We start from the raw sequence: 21,430 nt of genomic DNA on the forward strand, positions 1-21,430 counted from the left end.
ACAAGGCCCAGGGATGCGTTCTCATAAACAAGATCCCTTGTGTTACATTTAGCAGTAAAACATATTGAGCCAGGCACATACAAATCAAAGGAAACATATTAACTCATACTCTGCTCGAGGTTAACTGAAGGCAAAACAAGAATTAAATTGCAACTATTCCCATAACTTTCTCCCTTTAGAAGGTGTTGAAAAAACGTCTCCAGGCTGGATCTGACCGAGCTGTGGAAACAACATGTTTTGCATTGAATCTAGCTTTTTTGAAGCAAGCAAAAGAAAGACAATTATATATATATTTCTCAGGTGCCATGGGTCATGTGGCTGGGCCCCCCATGCCCTGCCCAACACTTGTGGTCAAATGCTGTCTTTGGTTTTTGCCAAACATGTCTTCTGGTACTGTGGCCAAATAGCTCTACCTTTGACTCATCTGTCCAGAGCACATTGTTCCAGAAGTGCTGGTCGTTGCCTCGGTGTTCATTGGCAAACTTTAGTCTTGCCCTGATGTTTTTTCTGGACAGCAAAGGTTTCCTCCTGGCACACCTCCCATGTAGATGAAATTTGTGTAGCCTCTTTCTAATGGTAGACTCATGCACTTTGACATCAACAGTGGCAAGAGCTACCTGTAGGTCCCGTGATGACATTCTGGGGTTCTTAGAGACCTCTTTCAGCATCTTGCGGTCTGCTCTCGGGCTGAACTTGCTGGGGCGGCCTGGCCTGAACAAGTTGGCAGTTGTTTGGAATCTTCTCCACTTAGATGATCTTCCGGACAGTCGAATGATTGATTTCAAATTGTTTGGAGATCTTTTTAAATCCCCTCCCAGACTCATAGGCATCTATAACCTTCTTTCTGAAGGCCTCAGAGAGCTCTTTTGATCTAGGCATGGTGACGCCGCACACTTCAACAACAACGAGCAAACCAAACTAAATGTCTGAGGTTTAAATAAGACAGGTGCCTCCAAGATCCTCTCTAACGATGTTCTAATCATTTGTACCTGAGCTGGTGCACCTGATTCTAATTTTAGGTATTTGAAGTAGTGATAAATGTAGGGGTGTACTTACTTTTTCCACATGCGAAATTTGCATTTATGTTTATTTAAATTATACAATGGACTACAAAATGTAAATGTTTCATGATATTTGTTATATTATATCACCTTTATCTATCAATATTGTTGAAATGAAGATCAAATAGCTGTATGTTGAAATATGTTGAAAAAGTCAAAACTTTACATGGGGTGTACTTACTTTTTCACATGACTGTATATATTATATACAATCCTGAACCTCTCTACACCAGTCTTGCCACGCACCATTACCTCTGTCTTTCTAGCATGAGCCTTCAATCCTTTCCTCTCTAACATCTGTTGCCATCCCAGCAGTCTTCCTTTAACTCTGCTGTTATGGCTAACTCATCTGCATACAGGAGTTCTCGCAGTTCTCCATTGTACTCCACCCCTCCCTATTCCATCTCTAGGCGCTGCATGATGTTATCGCCGGGCGCCGAAAGGAAGTACTTAGTTTTCACTCCGTTGTTATGCCTCCACCCCCGAAGATGGCCGGAGGCATTATGTTTTCGGGTTGTCCGGCCGTCCATACGGGCTAAACCTCGTTTTTCTCAGCAACCACATGTCCAATTGAGACGAAACTTTCAGAGAGGAGTGACACCCATGCAGAATGTTTTTATGATAATTGTGACGCCATAGGTCACGTGGTATGGCAGCCATCTTGGATTAAACGCAAATAATTAAAATTTTATTTCTCGGAAACTGCTGAATGGAAAAATTTGAAACTTGGCACATTGTCAAGTACTCCCAATAGGGAACAAAAGCATCATAATGATGACATCATAGGTGATGTGGTATACCAGCCAAAAACGTTTTAATAGAATTTCTTATCCTAAAAATCTGAAATTGCAGGCACATGATCTATAACCATTTGTATTGAAATATTAAATTTATGACATCATAGGTCACATGGTTTGGCAGCCATATTGGATTTAACCAAAAACCTTTAAAAAAAACATCTCCCAAACCACTGAATTGATCGACTCAAAATTTTACCTGTGTCATTGACTAGACATGGTGATTAAAAGTTGATCACGAAAACATCATTGGTCACATGGTGTGACAGCCATATTGGATGGAAGGAAAATATGAAATAATTATATCTCTGAAACCACTTGCCCTATCGATGCGAAATTTTACAAATATCATTTAACACCATTGTTGCATGTAGTTTGAAAATGATGATGTCACAGGTCACGTGGTTTGGCATCCATTTTGGATAGAAAAATGAACCTTATCCGATCAACACGAAACTTCACAAACGTGATCATTTTTTTTGACATGATCAAACATTTTTGAAAACGTGATCAAACATTTTTGAAAACGTGATCAAACATTTTTGAAAACGTGATCAAACATTTTTGAAAACGTGATCAAACATTTTTTTAAGGTCAAACAAACATGTTATGGTATCTCAGCCATATTAACTTGAAAGCCAATAATTTAAAAAATCCCTTCTCTGAAACCGCTTCACCGATCCATGTGAAACCTGTCATGGCTGGTGAAAATGTGATGCTTGAAAACAGCTGAAGGGATTTAAATCAAGCTTGTTTATTTTTAGGACAGTGAACGAGGGCATCTACCCGTTGTGGAACTATGCGGTGGCATATTGGTGAGACAGTCACATTGCTCTAGTTCTTTCTTGTTTGTTTGTCCAGACGATATCTTATCCATCCTTTGAGCTACGAAGCTGACATTTTGACACAATAGTGAGCACGTGCTTTGGCAAAAACGTTATGTTTTGTTTTTTGATTAATCAATAATTGATTAATTATTTAATTATTATCGATTAATTAAGTACTTATTTATTTCCTTTCTCATCTGGGAAATATCTCAGGCACCTTTTGAGCTAGGAAGGTGATATTTGGACATGACAGTGACCAAGTGTTTTGGCTGTAAAGGGTATTTTTGATTTATTGATTAATCAATTAATCGATTAATTATTTTAATTATTTGATTAATTATTCAATTGATTTTCAAGAAGCTACAGATTTGGATGAAACGGTGGTGGTTTAGGTATGCTATTAGCCAATTGATTAATAATTTAATTATTTTGCCATTATTATTTATTTATTTTCATTATTAATCACTTATTTATTTTGTTTCTCTTGTGGGCAATATCTCAAACACCTTTTGAGCTAGGAAGCTCATATTCGGACACGACAGTGACCAAGTGATTTGGCTATAAAGGGTATTTTGCTGTATTGATTAATCAATTAATCAATTATTTACTTATTTTTTGGATTATTCATTAATTTTCAAAAAGTTACAGCTTCAGATGAAACACTGGTGGTTTTGATTGGCTATTAGCCAATTGATAAAGAAATTAATTATTTTACGATTATTATGTATTTATTTTAATTACGCAATTAATCAATCAATTTATTTTACACCGCTCTATCCCAATTCCGTCTCCATGTGCTGCATGGCAGCATATCCGGGCGCTGGAGGATATGTTATTTATTTATTTAGCATGGGTGTGGTGTACTTTAAATGTAGCTCTACATGTCTCTGATGTCATTCAGCATGTCCTTGTCTTTCTTTCAGTCACACTGTTACAAAACGGAAGGGACTTCGTGCAGAAGAACACATCCTGATGTAGACCAATCCTCCACTCGAAATTGTCCTCCACCCCGTATTCCTATCTCTTTTTAACCTCCTTTCTCTTTTCATTATCTCCCATGCTCCTCTCTTCTCCCTTCTCTCATTAAAATCCAAGTTTGTCTTTTTCATCAATATCATAAAGGAAAACCTTTTTTTGACCAACTGGCTCTGCCTAGTTTTGGAAGAGTTGCAGCAAGGATGCTTTTGTTAGGCCTAATTGTAATTACCTCTGCAACCAAAGGTGGATGGAGGTTATGTTTTCACCTCTGTCTGTCTGTTTGTTTGTTTGTCTGTCTGTGAATAAGATATCATGGACGAATTCGGACGAAATTTGGCAGACAGATAGTGTATGTGACAATGGCGAAATGATTAGATTTTGGTGAAGATCCGGATTCGGATCTGGCTAGTAGAATTTTTAAAGTGATTCTTCACCATTGGGAGATAGGGCCAAAAACTATATATAGCAGGCTATCTCAAAAAGTTATGGACGGATTTGGACGAAACCTGGTAGAGAGGTTGTGTGTGTGACAAGGACTAAAAGGTTTGATTTTGGTGAAGATCTGAATATGGATTCGGATACGAGAGTTATTAATTTTTAAAGTGATTCTTCACCATTGAGTGATGGGGCTAAAACTGATACAGAACAAGATATCTCAAAAGGTTATAGACAGATTTGGCCGAAACTTGGTGGAACGATTGGGTGTGTGACGAGGATGAATCGATTCGACTTTGGTGAAGATCTGAATATGGATTCCGACACGAGATTTATTTCATTTTAAAGTGAGTCTTCACCATTGAGAGATCGTTCGAAAAGCGATAAATAACATGATATTTAAAAAAAGTTATGGCCGAGTTATGACTAAGCTTGGTGGAAGAGTTGGATAGGTGACAATAACAAGCCGATTAGATTTTGGTTTAGGTCCGAATCCAGATCGGGCCTGTCAGTGGGATACAAAACGTAAACTGTTCACCAGGCGGAGGTGTGCGCTCTACCAAGTGCCGTTCTAGTTTAATATGTGTGTTATATGTGTGCCTTGTTATATGTGTACCTTCCTCATGTGTGCCTTGTTATATGTGTACCTTCCTCATGTGTACCTTGTTATATGTGTACCTTCCTCATGTGTGCCTTGTTATATGTGTACCTTCCTCATGTGTGCCTTGTTATATGTGTACCTTCCTCATGGGTGCCTTGTTATATGTGTACCTTCCTCATGTGTACCTTGTTATATGTGTACCTTCCTCATGGGTGCCTTGTTATATGTGTACCTTCCTCATGTGTGCCTTGTTATATGTGTACCTTCCTCATGTGTACCTTGTTATATGTGTACCTTCCTCATGGGTGCCTTGTTATATGTGTACCTTCCTCATGTGTGCCTTGTTATATGTGTACCTTCCTCATGTGTACCTTGTTATATGTGTACCTTCCTCATGTGTGCCTTGTTATATGTGTACCTTCCTCATGTGTGCCTTGTTATATGTGTACCTTCCTCATGTGTACCTTGTTATATGTGTACCTTCCTCATGTGTACCTTGTTATATGTGTACCTTCCTCATGTGTACCTTGTTATATGTGTACCTTCCTCATGTGTACCTTGTTATATGTGTACCTTCCTCATGGGTGCCTTGTTATATGTGTACCTTCCTCATGTGTGCCTTGTTATATGTGTACCTTCCTCATGTGTACCTTGTTATATGTGTACCTTCCTCATGGGTGCCTTGTTATATGTGTACCTTCCTCATGTGTGCCTTGTTATATGTGTACCTTCCTCATGTGTACCTTGTTATATGTGTACCTTCCTCATGTGTACCTTGTTATATGTGTACCTTCCTCATGTGTACCTTGTTATATGTGTACCTTCCTCATGGGTGCCTTGTTATATGTGTACCTTCCTCATGGGTGCCTTGTTATATGTGTACCTTCCTCATGTGTACCTTGTTATATGTGTACATTCCTCATGGGTGCCTTGTTATATGTGTACCTTCCTCATGTGTACCTTGTTATATGTGTACCTTCCTCATGGGTGCCTTGTTATATGTGTACCTTCCTCATGTGTGCCTTGTTATATGTGTACCTTCCTCATGTGTACCTTGTTATATGTGTACCTTCCTCATGGGTGCCTTGTTATATGTGTACCTTCCTCATGTGTGCCTTGTTATATGTGTACCTTCCTCATGTGTACCTTGTTATATGTGTACCTTCCTCATGTGTACCTTGTTATATGTGTACCTTCCTCATGTGTACCTTGTTATATGTGTACCTTCCTCATGGGTGCCTTGTTATATGTGTACCTTCCTCATGGGTGCCTTGTTATATGTGTACCTTCCTCATGGGTGCCTTGTTATATGTGTACCTTCCTCATGGGTGCCTTGTTATATGTGTACCTTCCTCATGTGTACCTTGTTATATGTGTACCTTCCTCATGTGTACCTTGTTATATGTGTACCTTCCTCATGGGTGCCTTGTTATATGTGTACCTTCCTCATGGGTGCCTTGTTATATGTGTACCTTCCTCATGGGTGCCTTGTTATATGTGTACCTTCCTCATGTGTACCTTGTTATATGTGTACCTTCCTCATGTGTACCTTGTTATATGTGTACCTTCCTCATGGGTGCCTTGTTATATGTGTACCTTCCTCATGGGTGCCTTGTTATATGTGTACCTTCCTCATGGGTGCCTTGTTATATGTGTACCTTCCTCATGTGTGCCTTGTTATATGTGTACCTTCCTCATGGGTGCCTTGTTATATGTGTACCTTCCTCATGTGTACCTTGTTATATGTGTACCTTCCTCATGTGTACCTTGTTATATGTGTACCTTCCTCATGTGTACCTTGTTATATGTGCCTTTGTATTTTCACTCACTATATCAATGCAATACCTTATGCAAATCAAACTACAAAGAGCGATCATCGATTGCAGACCCTCACCGGGACTTGCTTTTTGTGGTTTTATATTACGTACTTTACGATTTACGATTGATGGCCGGCTACTAACCTTGACAACGTTTTTGGTTTATGTCGGGTTTACAGGAAAGATATCGATGGATGAGCTGGTGTCATTATGTGGCCGAGTGGAATCGAGAGGTGTCACACGGCAAGGGCGACGAGAACTGCAGCCACTACTATGCTCCTCCTGGCAGGTATTGCACTCAGTCCCAGGTTCATCCGGCAGCTGAAAACGCAGGTTAACGGCCTTCCAATCCAATCGAGGTGGTTTTCCAGCTTACTTCCTGTGGAATGAGGATAGCAGATCATTTTAGTGACTGTCGTGGAAAAACACTTTCTCATTAAGAAAATTACATGAACATAATTTAATAATTTTCCTTTGGGTGATTTTATTTATTAATGTCTGCTCCTCTCGTACATCCTTGAAACTTTTTATATGTGGATAAACACACAACCCTTCACTCCCACTCGCATTCACATGTTCATTACATGAACTTTAATCAAATGTAATTTAGAGCTTTCCTTGCTAGATCAGGTATGTTGTACTTTCTTGCAGAAAGCTCTGCCTGGTGTAGTTCCTAAAGATGCTCCGCAGCCTGCCTCCCGCTTCCTGGATTGCGGAGGTGATTCTCTGAGAGCTGTGCAGTTTGCAGCTGATCTGGAGGTGCAGCTGGAGCAATCGTTTCCTGATGTTCTCCAACTCATCCTTAGTAACACGTTCGACGAAATCTGCCGTTACTGCCAGCAGGTTCTTGATCTGAAGACCACAGACGTGCATGGTAATAGAGGGACTTTTGAGTCAGGAGACCAATTGGATGGAGAGATCTTGAAGGCGGACAGTTCTGCAGGCAGTGCGGAAGCTATTGTCCAAGTGGCAGCCATCATGGAAGGGAGCTCTGAAAGGCCATTCAGCTTCGAAGAGAGCTCTGAGGTGCCGGGCAGCACGGAAGGGATATCCAAGCTGCTGGACAGCCTGGAAGGGGAAATCCAGGATGTGGACGTACCAGAATCCCATAAAATAAATTTACAAACCAAGAGAAAATTTAAAGATAGGAATAAACAAGGAAAACGGCAAAGACAAGAAGTTGTTAATATGAAGCATCAAAAGGACAATAACATACCAACTGATATCTCTACGGAGATAATCATATCTGAATCGATGCATTTTGTCACACCTACAACAGAAGCGGTTGTGGCGGTGAGTCGAGTAAACAGAGCCACAGTGATACACGGTGTGAACTTGGAGACATTATTTCACAATTGTGAAGATGACCTGGTGATCGCAACCAGGAAGCTTGAGGGGTCGGATCAAAAGGAGGTTCAGATGGTTGATCCCGTGGAGATTGAAATGTCTGAGGTTTGGCACTTTGATACCAATCGCTGCGTCGATGCCTCGCCATTGATTTTAGTGAGCAGGGGAAAGGCCGTGCTCATCCTGGGCTCACATTCCCACTGGCTCTTCTGCTTAGACCTCCACACAGGCCAACAAATCTGGAGAGCAAAGCTTGGAGGAAGAGTGGAATCATCTGCCTGCGTCACCACATCTGGAAAGCATGTGTCCGTAGGTGTGAGGTCTATAATATATGTGTGTGTGTGTGTGTGTGTGTGTGTGTGTGTGTGTGTGTGCGTGTGTGTGTGTGATATATATATGTTAAAATTCCTATAATAATCTGTTCTTTGTTGTAATTTAGCTTTTCATATATGGAAAAAACTTTCCCTTTTTTGGTTTTGTTCGCATAATTTTCTAAAATTAATTTTATAGGTTCCGCCCTATGTGGTCTAATATAAGTTTAAGATGCTTGCTACTCTTTGTGCAGGACACCGTGGGATCTTTAATGTCCACCAACTAATGCTGGCAGGCAGGTCGCCCGTTTAATGTCCATCCGAGGGACGGCACACACATTTATGAATCACCTCTGCCCGTGAAACACCGGAGTGACAGTTTATAGCTGGGTCGGGATTCAAACCCAGGCTAGACAGCTTAGAGGCGAGTGCACGTACATTTAAGCCATCCTGCCAGCCCAATCAGCATGTATTCCATCATAATTAGCACCAAATACTTTAAAGTTTGCTTCCGGGAAAAATAAGGCTAGAAGATGCTTGTGTTTCTGTCTTTGTCTACTTTTCAAACCTCACAGTATGTGATCTGAAGAGTTGTGAATACCAAGTGTTGACAAAATGAGTTTGATCTCCATTACAACTCCGCAATGTTCTATCAACACACAGGAAGTACACACAAAATATCCTACCTCCGGGGTCATTTGTGCGATTTATGTCACGTGAAGTCTTGCCAGTCACAAGGTGTATCAGGAACCACCTTTTCGGAGAACGTCTCAATAACCGTGACGGTCTTGCATAAAACGTCCTCTTGGATGTTATGCTTGTGAGTTCGGTCCAGTTTCACGATACGTGATGATATATTACCAGGGAACCTGCAGGTTTTGAGCAACGCGAGGAAATGATACGTTTTCTTATTTTTTTTAATCAAAGATGCTTGTGATCAACAAAGCGATAAACTTTTTTTCAGGTTGTTATGACGGTGGCGTGTATGTGCTGTGCTTGAGCACGGGTACGGTGTGCTGGGTGTTCCGTACGGGTGACTCGGTGAAGAGTTCCCCGGTGCTGGACCCCGTCTCTGGTTGGCTTCTGGTCGGATCACATGACAAACATGTTTATGCACTTGATACTCAGGTATTTGCACCTCGTATGCATTCATCTCAACCAAAAGTATCAGTTGTCGGGGTTGTTTTCAGAACAAAGTACAGAATACTTATTGCAGTGACATTTGGCTACATCGTCACAAGGCCAGAGTCAAAGCCACAAAGTTTGGACTTGATTGTTTTCTCAAAAGTTTAAATACAGGGTGAGTCAAAAGTAGTGCCTGATTTCTGTTTATATATATATATATATATATATATATATATATATATATATATATATATATATATATATATATATATATATATATATATATATATATTTCTGTCAGTTGATTGTTTGTTTGACATTTGTATTACAGTGTACAAGAAGGTATAAATAAATTAATGACATGTTTATCTAACCATTTATTCGGGGGAAAATTATTGCGGAAGTGTACCAAGCTGTTTTACTTGCAATTTTCAAAGTGCCCTCCCTCGTGATCGATGCACAATTGCAGCCGAGGAGGCACAAAGTGGCACACACGCGTGCAGAGTTCGATATCAATTTCCTCAAACTTTGCAGTGATTTGAGCCTTCAATTCCTGAATGGTACGAGGCTTTTCACGATAAACAAGGTCTTTCATGAGCCCCCAAATAAAGAAATCTGGAGGTGTAAGGTCTGGGGGGTGTGCCGGCCACTCGATCAGACTGCAAAAGAAAAACAAAAATAAATAAATTAAGAAAATTAATAATCTGCAAGACAATTATTAACAACATGACATCCCAGAAAGAATCTGACAGCTGAAAAAACAGAAATCTGGCGCGGGCGCTACTTTTGATTCACCCTGTACTTTGAAAGTGCGCAGCTGACGTCACAGCGTTTTTCATTGGGCATTTATTTGTTCGTTATGGAATTCCACAATGGTTGTTCAAGACCTTGTATATAAAGACCTTCCACAAGCCTAGACCTTGTATAAAAAAGAAAGAAAGAAAAAAAAGCCGCGATCGGAACGAAATAGTCACAATAGTCCTTGAAACAACAACGGTTTTTTTTCCTAACTTGTAAATTAGGCCTACGTCCAATTATTACCTCTGCCACTGAAGGTTGGGGAAGGTTATGTTTTCACCCCAGTCTGTTTGTCTGTCTGAACAGGATGTCTCAAAAAGTTGTTGATAGATTCCGATGAAACTTTGTGGACAAGTTGTGTTCATGACAATTAAAAATTGATTAGATTTTGGTGAAGATCCGAATCCAGATAAGGATACGAGAGTTTTTTTAAATTTTAAATGATTCTTTCAAAACGAATTTTTTTTTTCAAAAAAATTGTGGTCGGATTATGACAAAACGAGGTGGATGGGTTGATGAGGTGACAAGAACAAGCAATTACATTTTGGTTCAGGTCTGGATGCAGATTCGGCCTATTGGTGGATAGAGAATGTAAACTCTTGAACCTGGTGGAGGTATGCTCTCTACCGAGTGTTAAAGTTAAGAAAGTATTTCTTTTTCATAATTATATATACCTGTTTATCGACGGTTAATTTAAAAAAACCCTTGTATTTCTCATTCAGAAAGTTTTTTGAGTGCACCACATAGCAACACGAGCGGTGCTTTTTATAATAACGTTCAGCAGCAGTAGGTGTGCACACCCACCCAATCACTTTGCTGACGGGTTTAATCAAAAGACTGCATGTTGTGCAGTATTTCACAAACATGGTGAATGTCTATCTGTGAGTCTCAATGATGATGTAAAGTGAAGTGAAACACGAAAAAGGATCTTTTATAATACGTAATTGTTGTTTTGGTGATGGTTGTTGTTATTTTGAGTGCTTCTTATGTGAACTTTTATATACTGTATTTAGCCCCTGTTGGACTTTGTCCGAAACGGGGGCTTATGGATTTGGTATTGTACGTGCGTCCGAAACCATATCACGGAGATGTATGGACCGATTTTGTTCATACTTTGCACAAAGACAATGCATGACGGTATGCATATGCACGTCATTTTGTTTCGTGACGCGAGCAAAGATGGCCGACTGGCGGCCATTTTAGTTCTAAAAAACCCGATGTTGAACACGTCCTCAACCATTTCTCGGACATGCATTTACCGATCGTGTTTAAACTTGGCACACAGATAACGAATGATGGGTTACATAATAACATATGCACGTCTTTTGCTTTTCCGAGATTAGATCCAAGATGGCCGACTGGCGGCCATTTTGTTAAACGTGTCCCAATCCATTTGTGGACATGCATGGACCGATTTTCTTCAAACTTGGCACAAAGACAATCCATGAATATACATATTCAGAAGATTTTGTTTTGTCATCTGACCAAAGATGAACAACTGACGACCTTTAACTCCGTACAGCAAAATTACTAAAACTACGGTGGGGGCTATGACATTTTATGTCTTTTTCTTCTTGTTTTCTATTGCTTTGACAAGTGTAACTATATTTCCCTTTGTGTGCTCTCCCCGTGTCTTTCGAAAGTGTCCCTGCCGTCTGTCATAGAATAATAAACATTTCCCTTTGAACCGCTACATTAAAGGTCGATGTCCCGCTTCTTCTTCCTCAATTCCTGAAACTATGGTTTTAAAACGGCATCCTTGTGATTAAACGTACACAAATTGTTGTTCCATGTAAATTGTTGATTTCCTTTCCAATGGCACCATTTTTATTATCCTATGACAGCAGGAACCCTTTGGGATGAAGAGTGACACACACACGCACACGCGTCTCCTTTTAATCATAGATAATCTCGCTAACGCAGTAGGCCTACCTGGTGCTGGATTGTATCAGGTTTTGGAAGCACATCAGTTACACTTTAAGATACTGCCTACCCTTGCCCCTCCAACCCCCACCCTGCCATAGATTAGGGCAATAATTTCGAATCTGGCTATTTTACCAGCACACAATGGCCTGTAGTTTATGAATGGTAGTGGGATCTTTCAATTTCGCAAACAAATGGTTATAAATGGGATCATCACCTCAACATCCCCAGGAGAATTATCTTATCTAATCGCTAACATGAATATTGTGAGTCGTTTACAGACGTTCAATGGGTAGTACTGTATTATTTTATGAATTAAATAATTATGACCATTGAAGGTGATAAAAAAAAAGACAAAAGTCCATGTCACATGACTTTGGAGACCTCCCTTCTCACTCCTGTTGGGGTTGTGCTTTTTCTTTCATGCCGTTTGCTCTTCAGGCTCATCGGTGTGCCTGGTCACTTCCAGCTGGTTCGTCCGTGTTCTCCTCTCCATGTGTAGGTGACAGTCCCTATCAAGCATACGTGGGCACTCTGAGTGGTCTTCTCCTGTCCCTGGATCCGGTGAGGCCTAGGACAAAATGAGTTTGTAACAGGGATGGGCTCTACAGCTTGTTACACTTTTACACCACAATCACTTTTTCACTACATTGGGATGACTCCATTTTAGGCTGTGTGCGTGCCTTGCCACAGTTTTTCCAACATTTTGCAGTCAGTCTTGTGTGATGTAAATGACCGTAATTGAATGTTTGTTTTTTGCAAAATAAAGTTGGGCATTTTGAAACGATTCTTATACACCATGGGTAATTGCTCTCAACTTCTTCTTCTTCTTCTATCTTGTATGCATCACAAGGCTGCGGGGCAGCATCATTGGCTGAGGGCGCAGCCATGTCGCTGATGCAGTGCTCTGTGTAGGTTATGGCAGGAATTTGTAATTTGTTCCAGGGTGCTGGCGATAGCTTCATCTATTCTTCACGAAGGACACTGTGGGAAAAATACATCCACCGACTAATGCTGGCAGACGGGATGCCAAGTTTAACGTCCATCCGAGACGGCGCACACGTATCGATGAATCACCCCACCTGTGAAACACCAGGATGACAGTTTATAGCTAGGCCGAGATACAAACCCAGGCTAGACAGCATAGAGGTGAGTGTGCGGTACTCTAGGCCATCCTGCCAGCCTTAATGCTTTCAACAACAACCCAATAAAACAAGTCTGGAGATAAATTACCCATAACCACCCAGACTGCATGCTCGTACTCTATAAATATATAAAAAATAACCACCTTTGGAGGCCATGGGTTGGCCTTTTTCGGGGACCGTGGTTGTTGTTGTTTTTCGGTCACCTTTTTGAAGCAATGTTTTACGGCCGGATGCCCTTCCTGCCGCCAACCCTTTTTGTCGCCTTTTACGACAAGCAGGGAATTACCAGTGAACTGGTACTCAAATTAGCCGACCTCGGAAGGATGACAGGCTGAGTCAACCCCCCTGGCGTTAATTCAGCGATCGAATGAATTCAGCTCGTACTTTAATTGCTGTATTTTATTTGGATAAACTCAATGCAGACTCATTGTGAACACATTAACCCAATGCACACTCATTGTGAACACATTTCCACAATATCTTGCCAAGCATCACCTACCGACGGGATATTCGCGCGTATTGTTAAATGTATACCCTACAATTATGAATGTCATGTAACTTTACGAGATGGAAGGGAGAGGAACATTTTGCGGTGGAATTGGGAGAGGGGGAAAGTAGAGAAAGTAAACATTTTTATGAACAAAATATTAATATAACGAGCAACGGTACCTGCCCTATGGGCGGGGCTTCAATTGGGAGGTCCAAATGAAAAGGCAAAATATCGGAAATTGAAGGGTTTTATTTTATTTTAAACGATTTATATGAACATCCGGTAAATCATATCACACGCGAATCATCAAAATCTAAACAGTATTTGTAGAATTTCAATAAAAGCCACGTCACTGTTCATATCGGTAAATATTATTCCATCGTGTTTGGAAAAACTGGAAATTGGGAAAAAAATTGGAAAAACAAAATAGTGAAGGAGCTCGGGCTCCCACGTCGATCGGAAGAATGGACGCGACAAAAATCTGGAATTCGTCCGAGTTGCTTTATTCAAACAAAACACTCAGGTACTCTCCAAAAGCCCGTTTATCGGGCAGCAATATATATACACACATTATCCCGGAGCGTTTGCCCAGGAAAGGCGAGAGGGGGCGTGGCCGAGCGTCCTGGCTGCGGCCTGGCAAGTTGAGGGCGAGCCTGCCCGGGCATACCCGGGCATGCCTGGGCGTCCCGACCGAGGCCTGGCAAGTTGAGCGCGGGCCTGCCCGGGTGTCCTGGACGAGCCCGGCATGGTGATCGCTCCGCGTCCTTGATAGGTGCAAGGCGATTGTGAAAACCCAGCGGTAGCCGCAACACACGTCCCCCCCAGAATCGACTTGCACCGGCAGGGTCAATTTGAGGGGGGTCCTGATGACCCGGCCGAAGCGACCCCTGGCGGGTCGTGGGGGGGGGGGGGGTCCGGTGTGGTGGTTGGCGGTCGAGTGGGGGGCACCGTGGACGGGGGGCGGCCTCGCCGCGGCGGAAGGGCCACCCGTGGTGGTTGGTCGACGTCCACGTGCGCCGGCTTGAGGCGGTCCACCGCAATCCGGTCCGACCTGCCGCCGTTGTCGATGACGAACGACTTGTCGTCCCGTCGCAGGACCCGGAAGGGCCCGTCGTACGGCGGCCGGAGTGGCCCCCGATGTGCGTCGTGACGCACAAAAACATACTCCGCTGTGCGAAGTGCTGGGGGGACGTAGGACTGGGGGTCACCGTGGTGGGATGTTGGCACGGGGGCAAACCGTCGGACGGCCTCCTGGAGGTCCGAGCGCTGGTGAGCTGCGGACCAGGGACTGGTAGCGTCGGGCACGAATTCGCCCGGGACGCGTAGCGCCTGGCCGTAGACAAGCTCGGCGGTGGATGCCTGGAGGTCCTCCTTGGGGGCCGTGCGGAGGCCCAAAAGGACCCACGGCAGCCGGTCGGCCCAACCACCGTCTTGAAGGCCGGCCATGAGCGCGGCCTTCATGGAGCGGTGGAATCGCTCGCACAACCCGTTTGCTTGGGGGTGGTAGGCCGTAGTACGGTGGAGCTTGACCCCCAGGTTGCGGGCGACCTCGCCCCACAGCTCGGAGGTGAACTGTGGTCCGCGGTCTGACGAGATGTCCGCCGGTGCGCCGAAGCGGGCGACCCAGGTGGCGATGAAAGCCTGCGCCACGTCGGCGGTGGTGGTGGAGACGAGGGGAACGGCCTCCGGCCACCTGGTGGTCCTGTCCACCATGGTGAGCAGGTGTGTGAACCCCCGTGACGGGGGGAGGGGGCCCACCAGATCCACGTTGACATGGTCGAAACGTCGTTCGGGCACGGTGAAAGGTGCCAGCGGGGCCTGTGTGTGTCGGTGGAACTTGGCCCGTTGGCAGGCTGTGCAGGTGCTGGTCCAATAGCGGACGTCCCGACGGAGGCCGTGCCAGACGAATCGCGCCGACACCAGCTTCTGGGAAGCTTTCCGGCCCGGGTGGGAAAGGCCGTGGAGGGAGGCGAAGATGTGGCGTTGCCAGGTGACTGGCACGATGGGGCGAGGCTGGCCTTGGGAGACGTCGCAGAGCAGGACAGTGTCCGCGAAGGAGATGTCGGCCAGGCGGAGGCCCGTGTCCGCCGCCCGGAGGGCTTGCACCGTGGTGTCGGTGGTTTGGTCCGCCGCCATAAGCGCAAAGTCCACGCCCAGGTGGACCGCGTTCGCGCTGGCCCGGGAAAGACAGTCGGCCACGGCGTTGTTTTTGCCGGCGACGTGCCGGATGTCCGTGGTAAACTCCGACACGGTGGAGAGGTGGCGCTGTTGGCGGGCCGACCACGGCTCCGTGACCTTGGCCATTGCGTAAACCAACGGCTTGTGGTCGACGAACGCCGTGAAAGGTCGGCCCTCCAGGAGGTGGCGGAAATGGCGGACGGCCAGGTGTAGACCGAGGAGCTCACGGTCAAACGTGCTGTATTTGAGCTCGTTCGGCCGGAGCTGCCGGCTGAAAAACGCGAGTGGCTGCCAAACCCCGTTCACCCATTGCTCATGTACGGCGCCCACCGCGTAGTCGGAGGCATCCGTGGTGAGGGCGATGGGAGCGTTGAGCACCGGGTGAGCGAGCAGTGTTGCGTCGGCGAGGGCCCGCTTTGAGCTTTGGAAGGCCGCGTCCATTGCTGCGGACCAGGCGATGTCGTGCTTGGCCGGCTTGCCCCGGAGGGCTTCGTAGGGGGGCCGCATGAGTTGAGCAGCGCGGGGCACGAAGCGGTGATAAAAATTCACCATTCCCAGGAATTCCTGCAGGGCCTTTATGGTGCGGGGACGCGGGAACGTGGTGATGGCCTCGACCTTGGTTGGCAGCGGCACGGCCCCGTTCTTGGTGATGTGGTGGCCCAAAAAATCAACGGCCGTCGTGCCGAAGTGGCATTTGGCCGGGTTGACGATGAGGCCGTGCTCGCTGAGGCGCCCGAACAGTGTTCGGAGGTGGAGGAGGTGCTCGGCCCGGGACGTGCTGGCGACGAGGATGTCGTCCAGGTAAACGAAAAGGAACGGCAGGTCACGCAGCACGCCGTGCATCAAGCGCTGGAACGCCTGAGCCGCGTTCTTGAGACCAAATGGCATCCGTAAGAATTCGAATAAGCCGAACGGCGTGATGACTGCCGTTTTAGGGACGTCGGCCGCCCTGACAGGTACCTGGTGTTATCCCCGTATGAGATCAATTTTCGAAAAAATGACCCGTCCCGCCAGACGGGCGGAGAAGTCTTGGATGTGCGGGATCGGATACCTGTCAGGGGTGGTAGCGTCATTAAGGCGGCGGTAGTCGCCACATGGGCGCCAGCCGCCCCCTGGCTTTGGGACGATGTGTAGTGGTGAAGCCCACGCGCTATCGGAGCGCCGCACGATGCCGAGGTGTTCTAAAGCGTCGAACTCGGCTTTGGCCATGGCGAGCTGGGCTGGGTCGAGGCGGCGGGCTCTGGCGTAGACCGGCGGGCCGGTGGTTGGTATGTGGTGATCGATCCCATGCCGTACTGCGACGGCCGAAAACGTCGGCTGCGTGAGGGCCGGGAACTCCGTGAGCAGGCGAGCAAACTGGTTCGCCGCCGGGAGGGCGCATGCCAGCTCGGTCGGCGCAGAGCTGCTCAATGTGCATACCAGGGAGCTGAAGGTTTCGGCGTTGATTAAACGACGCCGTTGGACGTCCACCAGCAGTCCGTGTGCGCAGAGGAAGTCGGCGCCTAGCAGAGCCATGGGCACGTTTGCGGTTACAAACGTCCAAGCAAAGCGTTGGCCGCCGAAGCAGAGGGTGACGTTGCGCGGGCCGAAGGTGCGGATGGCCGATCCGTTGGCCGCAACCAAGGAGGGGCCGCAAACCGCGGACTGCCTGTCCTGGTCAGAGGCGGGTATGACGCTCAGTTGGGCGCCAGTGTCGCACAGGAAGCGCCGTCCGGACGCTTTATCCGTGATGAACAGTAAGTTGCCCGTGTGGCCGGCGCTCATGGCTTGTAATGAACGCCGGCCCGGCCGTTTCCCGGCCTGCCGAAGGTGCACGGGGGTCGGCATGTCCGGGCCTTCTGTCCGAACCTGGCATGATAGTAACACCACGCTTGGTCAGGTGGAGGCCCCGGTCGTCGTGCTGGAGGTGGTCGGCTCGGTGTAGCGGCCGCCAATTGCGTCGGCAGTTCGGTCGTCGACCGTGATGCCGCGCAGGGCGAACAGGGAGTCCGCCTGTGCGAACCAAACCGCCGCGTGAGCCTCCCAGAAGGTAGGCAGTTTAAGGGCCACTGCCGTGTCCATGTCGGTAGGTCACCAATGAAGGAGCTCGGGCTCCCACGTCGATCGGAAGAATGGACGCGACAAAAAGCTGGAATTCGTCCGAGTTGCTTTATTCAAACAAAACACTCAGGTACTCTCCAAAAGCCCGTTTATCGGGCAGCAATATATATACACACATTATCCCGGAGCGTTTGCCCAGGAAAGGCGAGAGGGGGCGTGGCCGAGCGTCCTGGCTGCGGCCTGGCAAGTTGAAGGCGAGCCTGCCCGGGCCTGCCTGGGCATGCCCGGGCGTCCCGACCGAGGCCTGGCAAGTTGAGAGCGGGCCTGCCCGGGTGTCCTGGACGAGCCCGGCATGGTGATCGCTCCGCGTCCTTGATAGGTGCAAGGCGATTGTGAAAACCCAGCGGTAGCCGCTACAATAGCCTATTTTACTCCAGGGGGTCCCAGGATTACCCACCCAAAATATCATTGCGATCGGTTCAGCCGTTTTTGCGGATCCTGGAAATGGACAGGCGGACAGACATTTGGTGAATTGTAGTAAGATTTACTTACCTTTGAGTTCATTGACACTGCCTGAAAGGTGATAATCTCATGTTCAGCTATTTTTGGGTTATTGCATTAGGTGGATTGCATTTACGATGCATATGGATCTTATGGGCAAGAGCTGTAAGTGAATACATTTTGGGTCGGAGTCAAATTGGACTTCTTTGTATATGTACGACACGTACCATGTGCACTCGTACATCGCACGTTACGATGTTTTTAGGTGTTAGAATTAGCAGTCATGGGTATTGCCAATAACACGCGTTCCCCCTGTATGTGTAGGTTTCCGGTCGGGTGGTGTGGTCCCACGACTGTGGAAAGCCGCTTTTTTCGTCGCCAGCTTGCGCACTTGGCTTGGTGTGCGTGGGCTGCGTCGACGGTAGCCTCCTGGCCGTGAACACCTCGGGAGAGGAGGTAAGATCCTAGCGGATTGCATGGCTTCATTGAATTGTAATTAGGTGCGCATTTCTCGGTGTTTAAAGCACGAGGTTTTAACATCCACCTCATCATCGTTTGTTTTGCAGCTGTGGAGGTTTTATTCCTCGAAACCTTTCTTTTCCTCTCCATGCTTGCTGCCGGACATGACGTCAGACCCTAACCTCAACCTTTCCGTGCTTTGTGGTTGTCATGATGGATATCTGTACCTCCTTTCTGGCGACGGACAACTTTTATGGAGCCGCTGGTTGGGGTCTGCGGTGTACTCCTCACCCTGTGCCCGCTGGCTGGGGAATGATGCAAAGCCGACGGCCGGACAGTCGGAGACATTGGAAGTGGTGTCCGAGGCGACTGTGTCTACGAAACCGATGGATAAAAAGATTGCACGTGGTACTCCGACGGGAGTAACAGGCTGGCGATTCGTGACTGCGACCACAGAGGGTGTGGTTTACATTCTTGACGGAGAAGGTAAGGTCCTGTCCCACTATGCGCTACCTGGTGAGCTATTCTCTTCCCCCATTCTTCACGGAGACCTCATACTAGTCGGCTGCAGAGATGACAACATCTACTGTCTGTGCTCGCCCACGCTTGGGCCTTCATGCCAAGAATGGTGGACCCTTGTGGATGGAATGTTTACCTCTGTGATCACTGGACCAAAACCACACTCGAACTCTTCTTCTTCAACATCGAGGTGACGAAGTTGATCAATACTGTTGATGATGGTACCAGCTTTTTATCAATCAAAATTGCCCACATGGATGTTAAGCAAGGATGGGTAATACTGTACATCGAATATGAATAAATTAATACAAGGAATGTTTTCATTGCCCATAATTATCTTCTTTTTTTTCTTTCATATGCAGCACAAGGCTGCGGGGTAGCATCACTGGCTGAGAGAGCGGCAGTGCTGCTGATGCAGTGCCCTCTGTAGGTTAGGGTAGGGCAGAAAATTGTACTTTGTTCCTGATGCCGGCGATAACTCGCCGCAATGGGCACCGTAGGATCTTTAACGTTCTCCAACTAATGCCAGCAGTCAGGACGCCCAGTTTAACGTCCATCCGAGGGGCGGCACACACCGATACCTCGTGCTGCTTGTGAGACACCGAGATGACAGTTGGTAGCTGAGCCGAGATTTGGCTAGATAGCTCAGAGGTGAGTGTGTGTACCTCCAGGCTAGATAGCTCAGAGATGAGTGTGTGTACCTCCAGGCGAGATAGCTCAGAGGTGAGTGTGTGTGTACCTCCAGCCGAGACGGCTCAGAGGTGAGTGTATGTACCTCCAGGCGAGACGGCTCAGAGGTGAGTGTGTGTACCTCCAGGCGAGACGGCTCAGAGGTGAGTGTGTGTACCTCCAGGCGAGACGGCTCAGAGGTGAGTGTGTGTACCTCCAGGCTAGATAGCTCAGAGGTGAGTGTGTGTACCTCCAGGCGAGACGGCTCAGAGGTGAGTGTGTGTACCTCCAGGCGAGACGGCTCAGAGGTGAGTGTGTGTACCTCCAGGCTAGATAGCTCAGAGGTGAGTGTGTGTACCTCCAGGCTAGATAGCTCAGAGGTGAGTGTGTGTACCTCCAGGCTAGATAGCTCAGAGGTGAGTGTGTGTACCTCCAGGCTAGATAGCTCAGAGGTGAGTGTGTGTACCTCCAGCCGAGACGGCTCAGAGGTGAGTGTATGTACCTCCAGGCGAGACGGCTCAGAGGTAAGTGTGTGTACCTCCAGCCGAGACGGCTCAGAGGTGAGTGTATGTACCTCCAGGAGAGACGGCTCAGAGGTGAGTGTGTGTACCTCCAGGCTAGATAGCTCAGAGGTGAGTGTGTGTACCTCCAGGCTAGATAGCTCAGAGGTGAGTGTGTGTACCTCCAGCCAAGACGGCTCAGAGGTGAGTGTATGTACCTCCAGGCGAGACGGCTCAGAGGTGAGTGTGCGTACCTCCAGCCGAGACGGCTCAGAGGTGAGTGTGTGTGTGTACCTCCAGCCGAGACGGCTCAGAGGCGAGTGTGTGTACCTCCAGGCTCGATAGCTCAGAGGTGAGTGTGCGTACCTCCAGGCTAGACGGCTCAGAGGTGAGTGTGTGTGTACCTCCAGCCGAGACGGCTCAGAGGTGAGTGTGTGTACCTCCAGGATAGACAGCTAAGAGGTGAGTGTGTGTACCTCCAGGCTAGACGGCTCAGAGGTGAGTGTGTGTGTGTACCTCCAGCCGAGACGGCTCAGAGGTGAGTGTGTGTACCTCCAGGCTAGACTGCTCAGAGGTGAGTGTGTGTACCTCCAGGCTAGACAGCTAAGAGGTGAATGTGTGTTCCTCCAGGCTAGATAACTCAGAGGTGAGTGTGCGTACCTCCAGGCTAGACTGCTCAGAGGTGTGTGTGTACCTCCAGGCTAGACAGCTAAGAGGTGAGTGTGTGTACCTCCAGGCTAGACGGCTCAGAGGTGAGTGTGTGCACCTCTAAGACCTGGGCCTTCCTGCCATCATTCTCGTGCCGACATTTACCATGTACGTCTCCGGAACTTCATCAACTTCTCACTGCTTCTGCGAGAGAATACAAGGAACATCAACACAGGAGGATCACTGGAAAATATAATATAC

The 21,430-nt window shown here is 46.9% G+C and overlaps 1 protein-coding gene across 5 annotated transcripts in view; it reads left to right on the forward strand.

Moving 5' to 3' along the window:
• Nucleotides 1-19,671, forward strand: part of AASDH (aminoadipate-semialdehyde dehydrogenase) — a 107,051-nt gene extending 87,380 nt beyond the window's left edge. For all 5 annotated transcript variants that reach the window (XM_078766465.1, XM_068133279.2, XM_068133280.2 and 2 more), the window contains exons 11-16: nucleotides 6,696-6,805; nucleotides 7,168-8,176; nucleotides 9,139-9,302; nucleotides 12,462-12,584; nucleotides 18,699-18,830; nucleotides 18,941-19,671. In XM_078766465.1, coding sequence (XP_078622591.1) covers nucleotides 6,696-6,805; nucleotides 7,168-8,176; nucleotides 9,139-9,302; nucleotides 12,462-12,584; nucleotides 18,699-18,830; nucleotides 18,941-19,546 — 2,144 coding nt within the window. In that variant the 3' untranslated portion in view covers nucleotides 19,547-19,671. The remainder of the gene's footprint in view (nucleotides 1-6,695; nucleotides 6,806-7,167; nucleotides 8,177-9,138; nucleotides 9,303-12,461; nucleotides 12,585-18,698; nucleotides 18,831-18,940) is intronic.
• The last annotated feature ends 1,759 nt before the right edge of the window (nucleotides 19,672-21,430 follow it).

This window comes from Myxine glutinosa, chromosome 12, assembly GCF_964187855.1.
Source record: "Myxine glutinosa chromosome 12, kmMyxGlut1.1, whole genome shotgun sequence".
Classification (NCBI taxonomy): Eukaryota; Metazoa; Chordata; class Myxini; order Myxiniformes; family Myxinidae; genus Myxine; species Myxine glutinosa.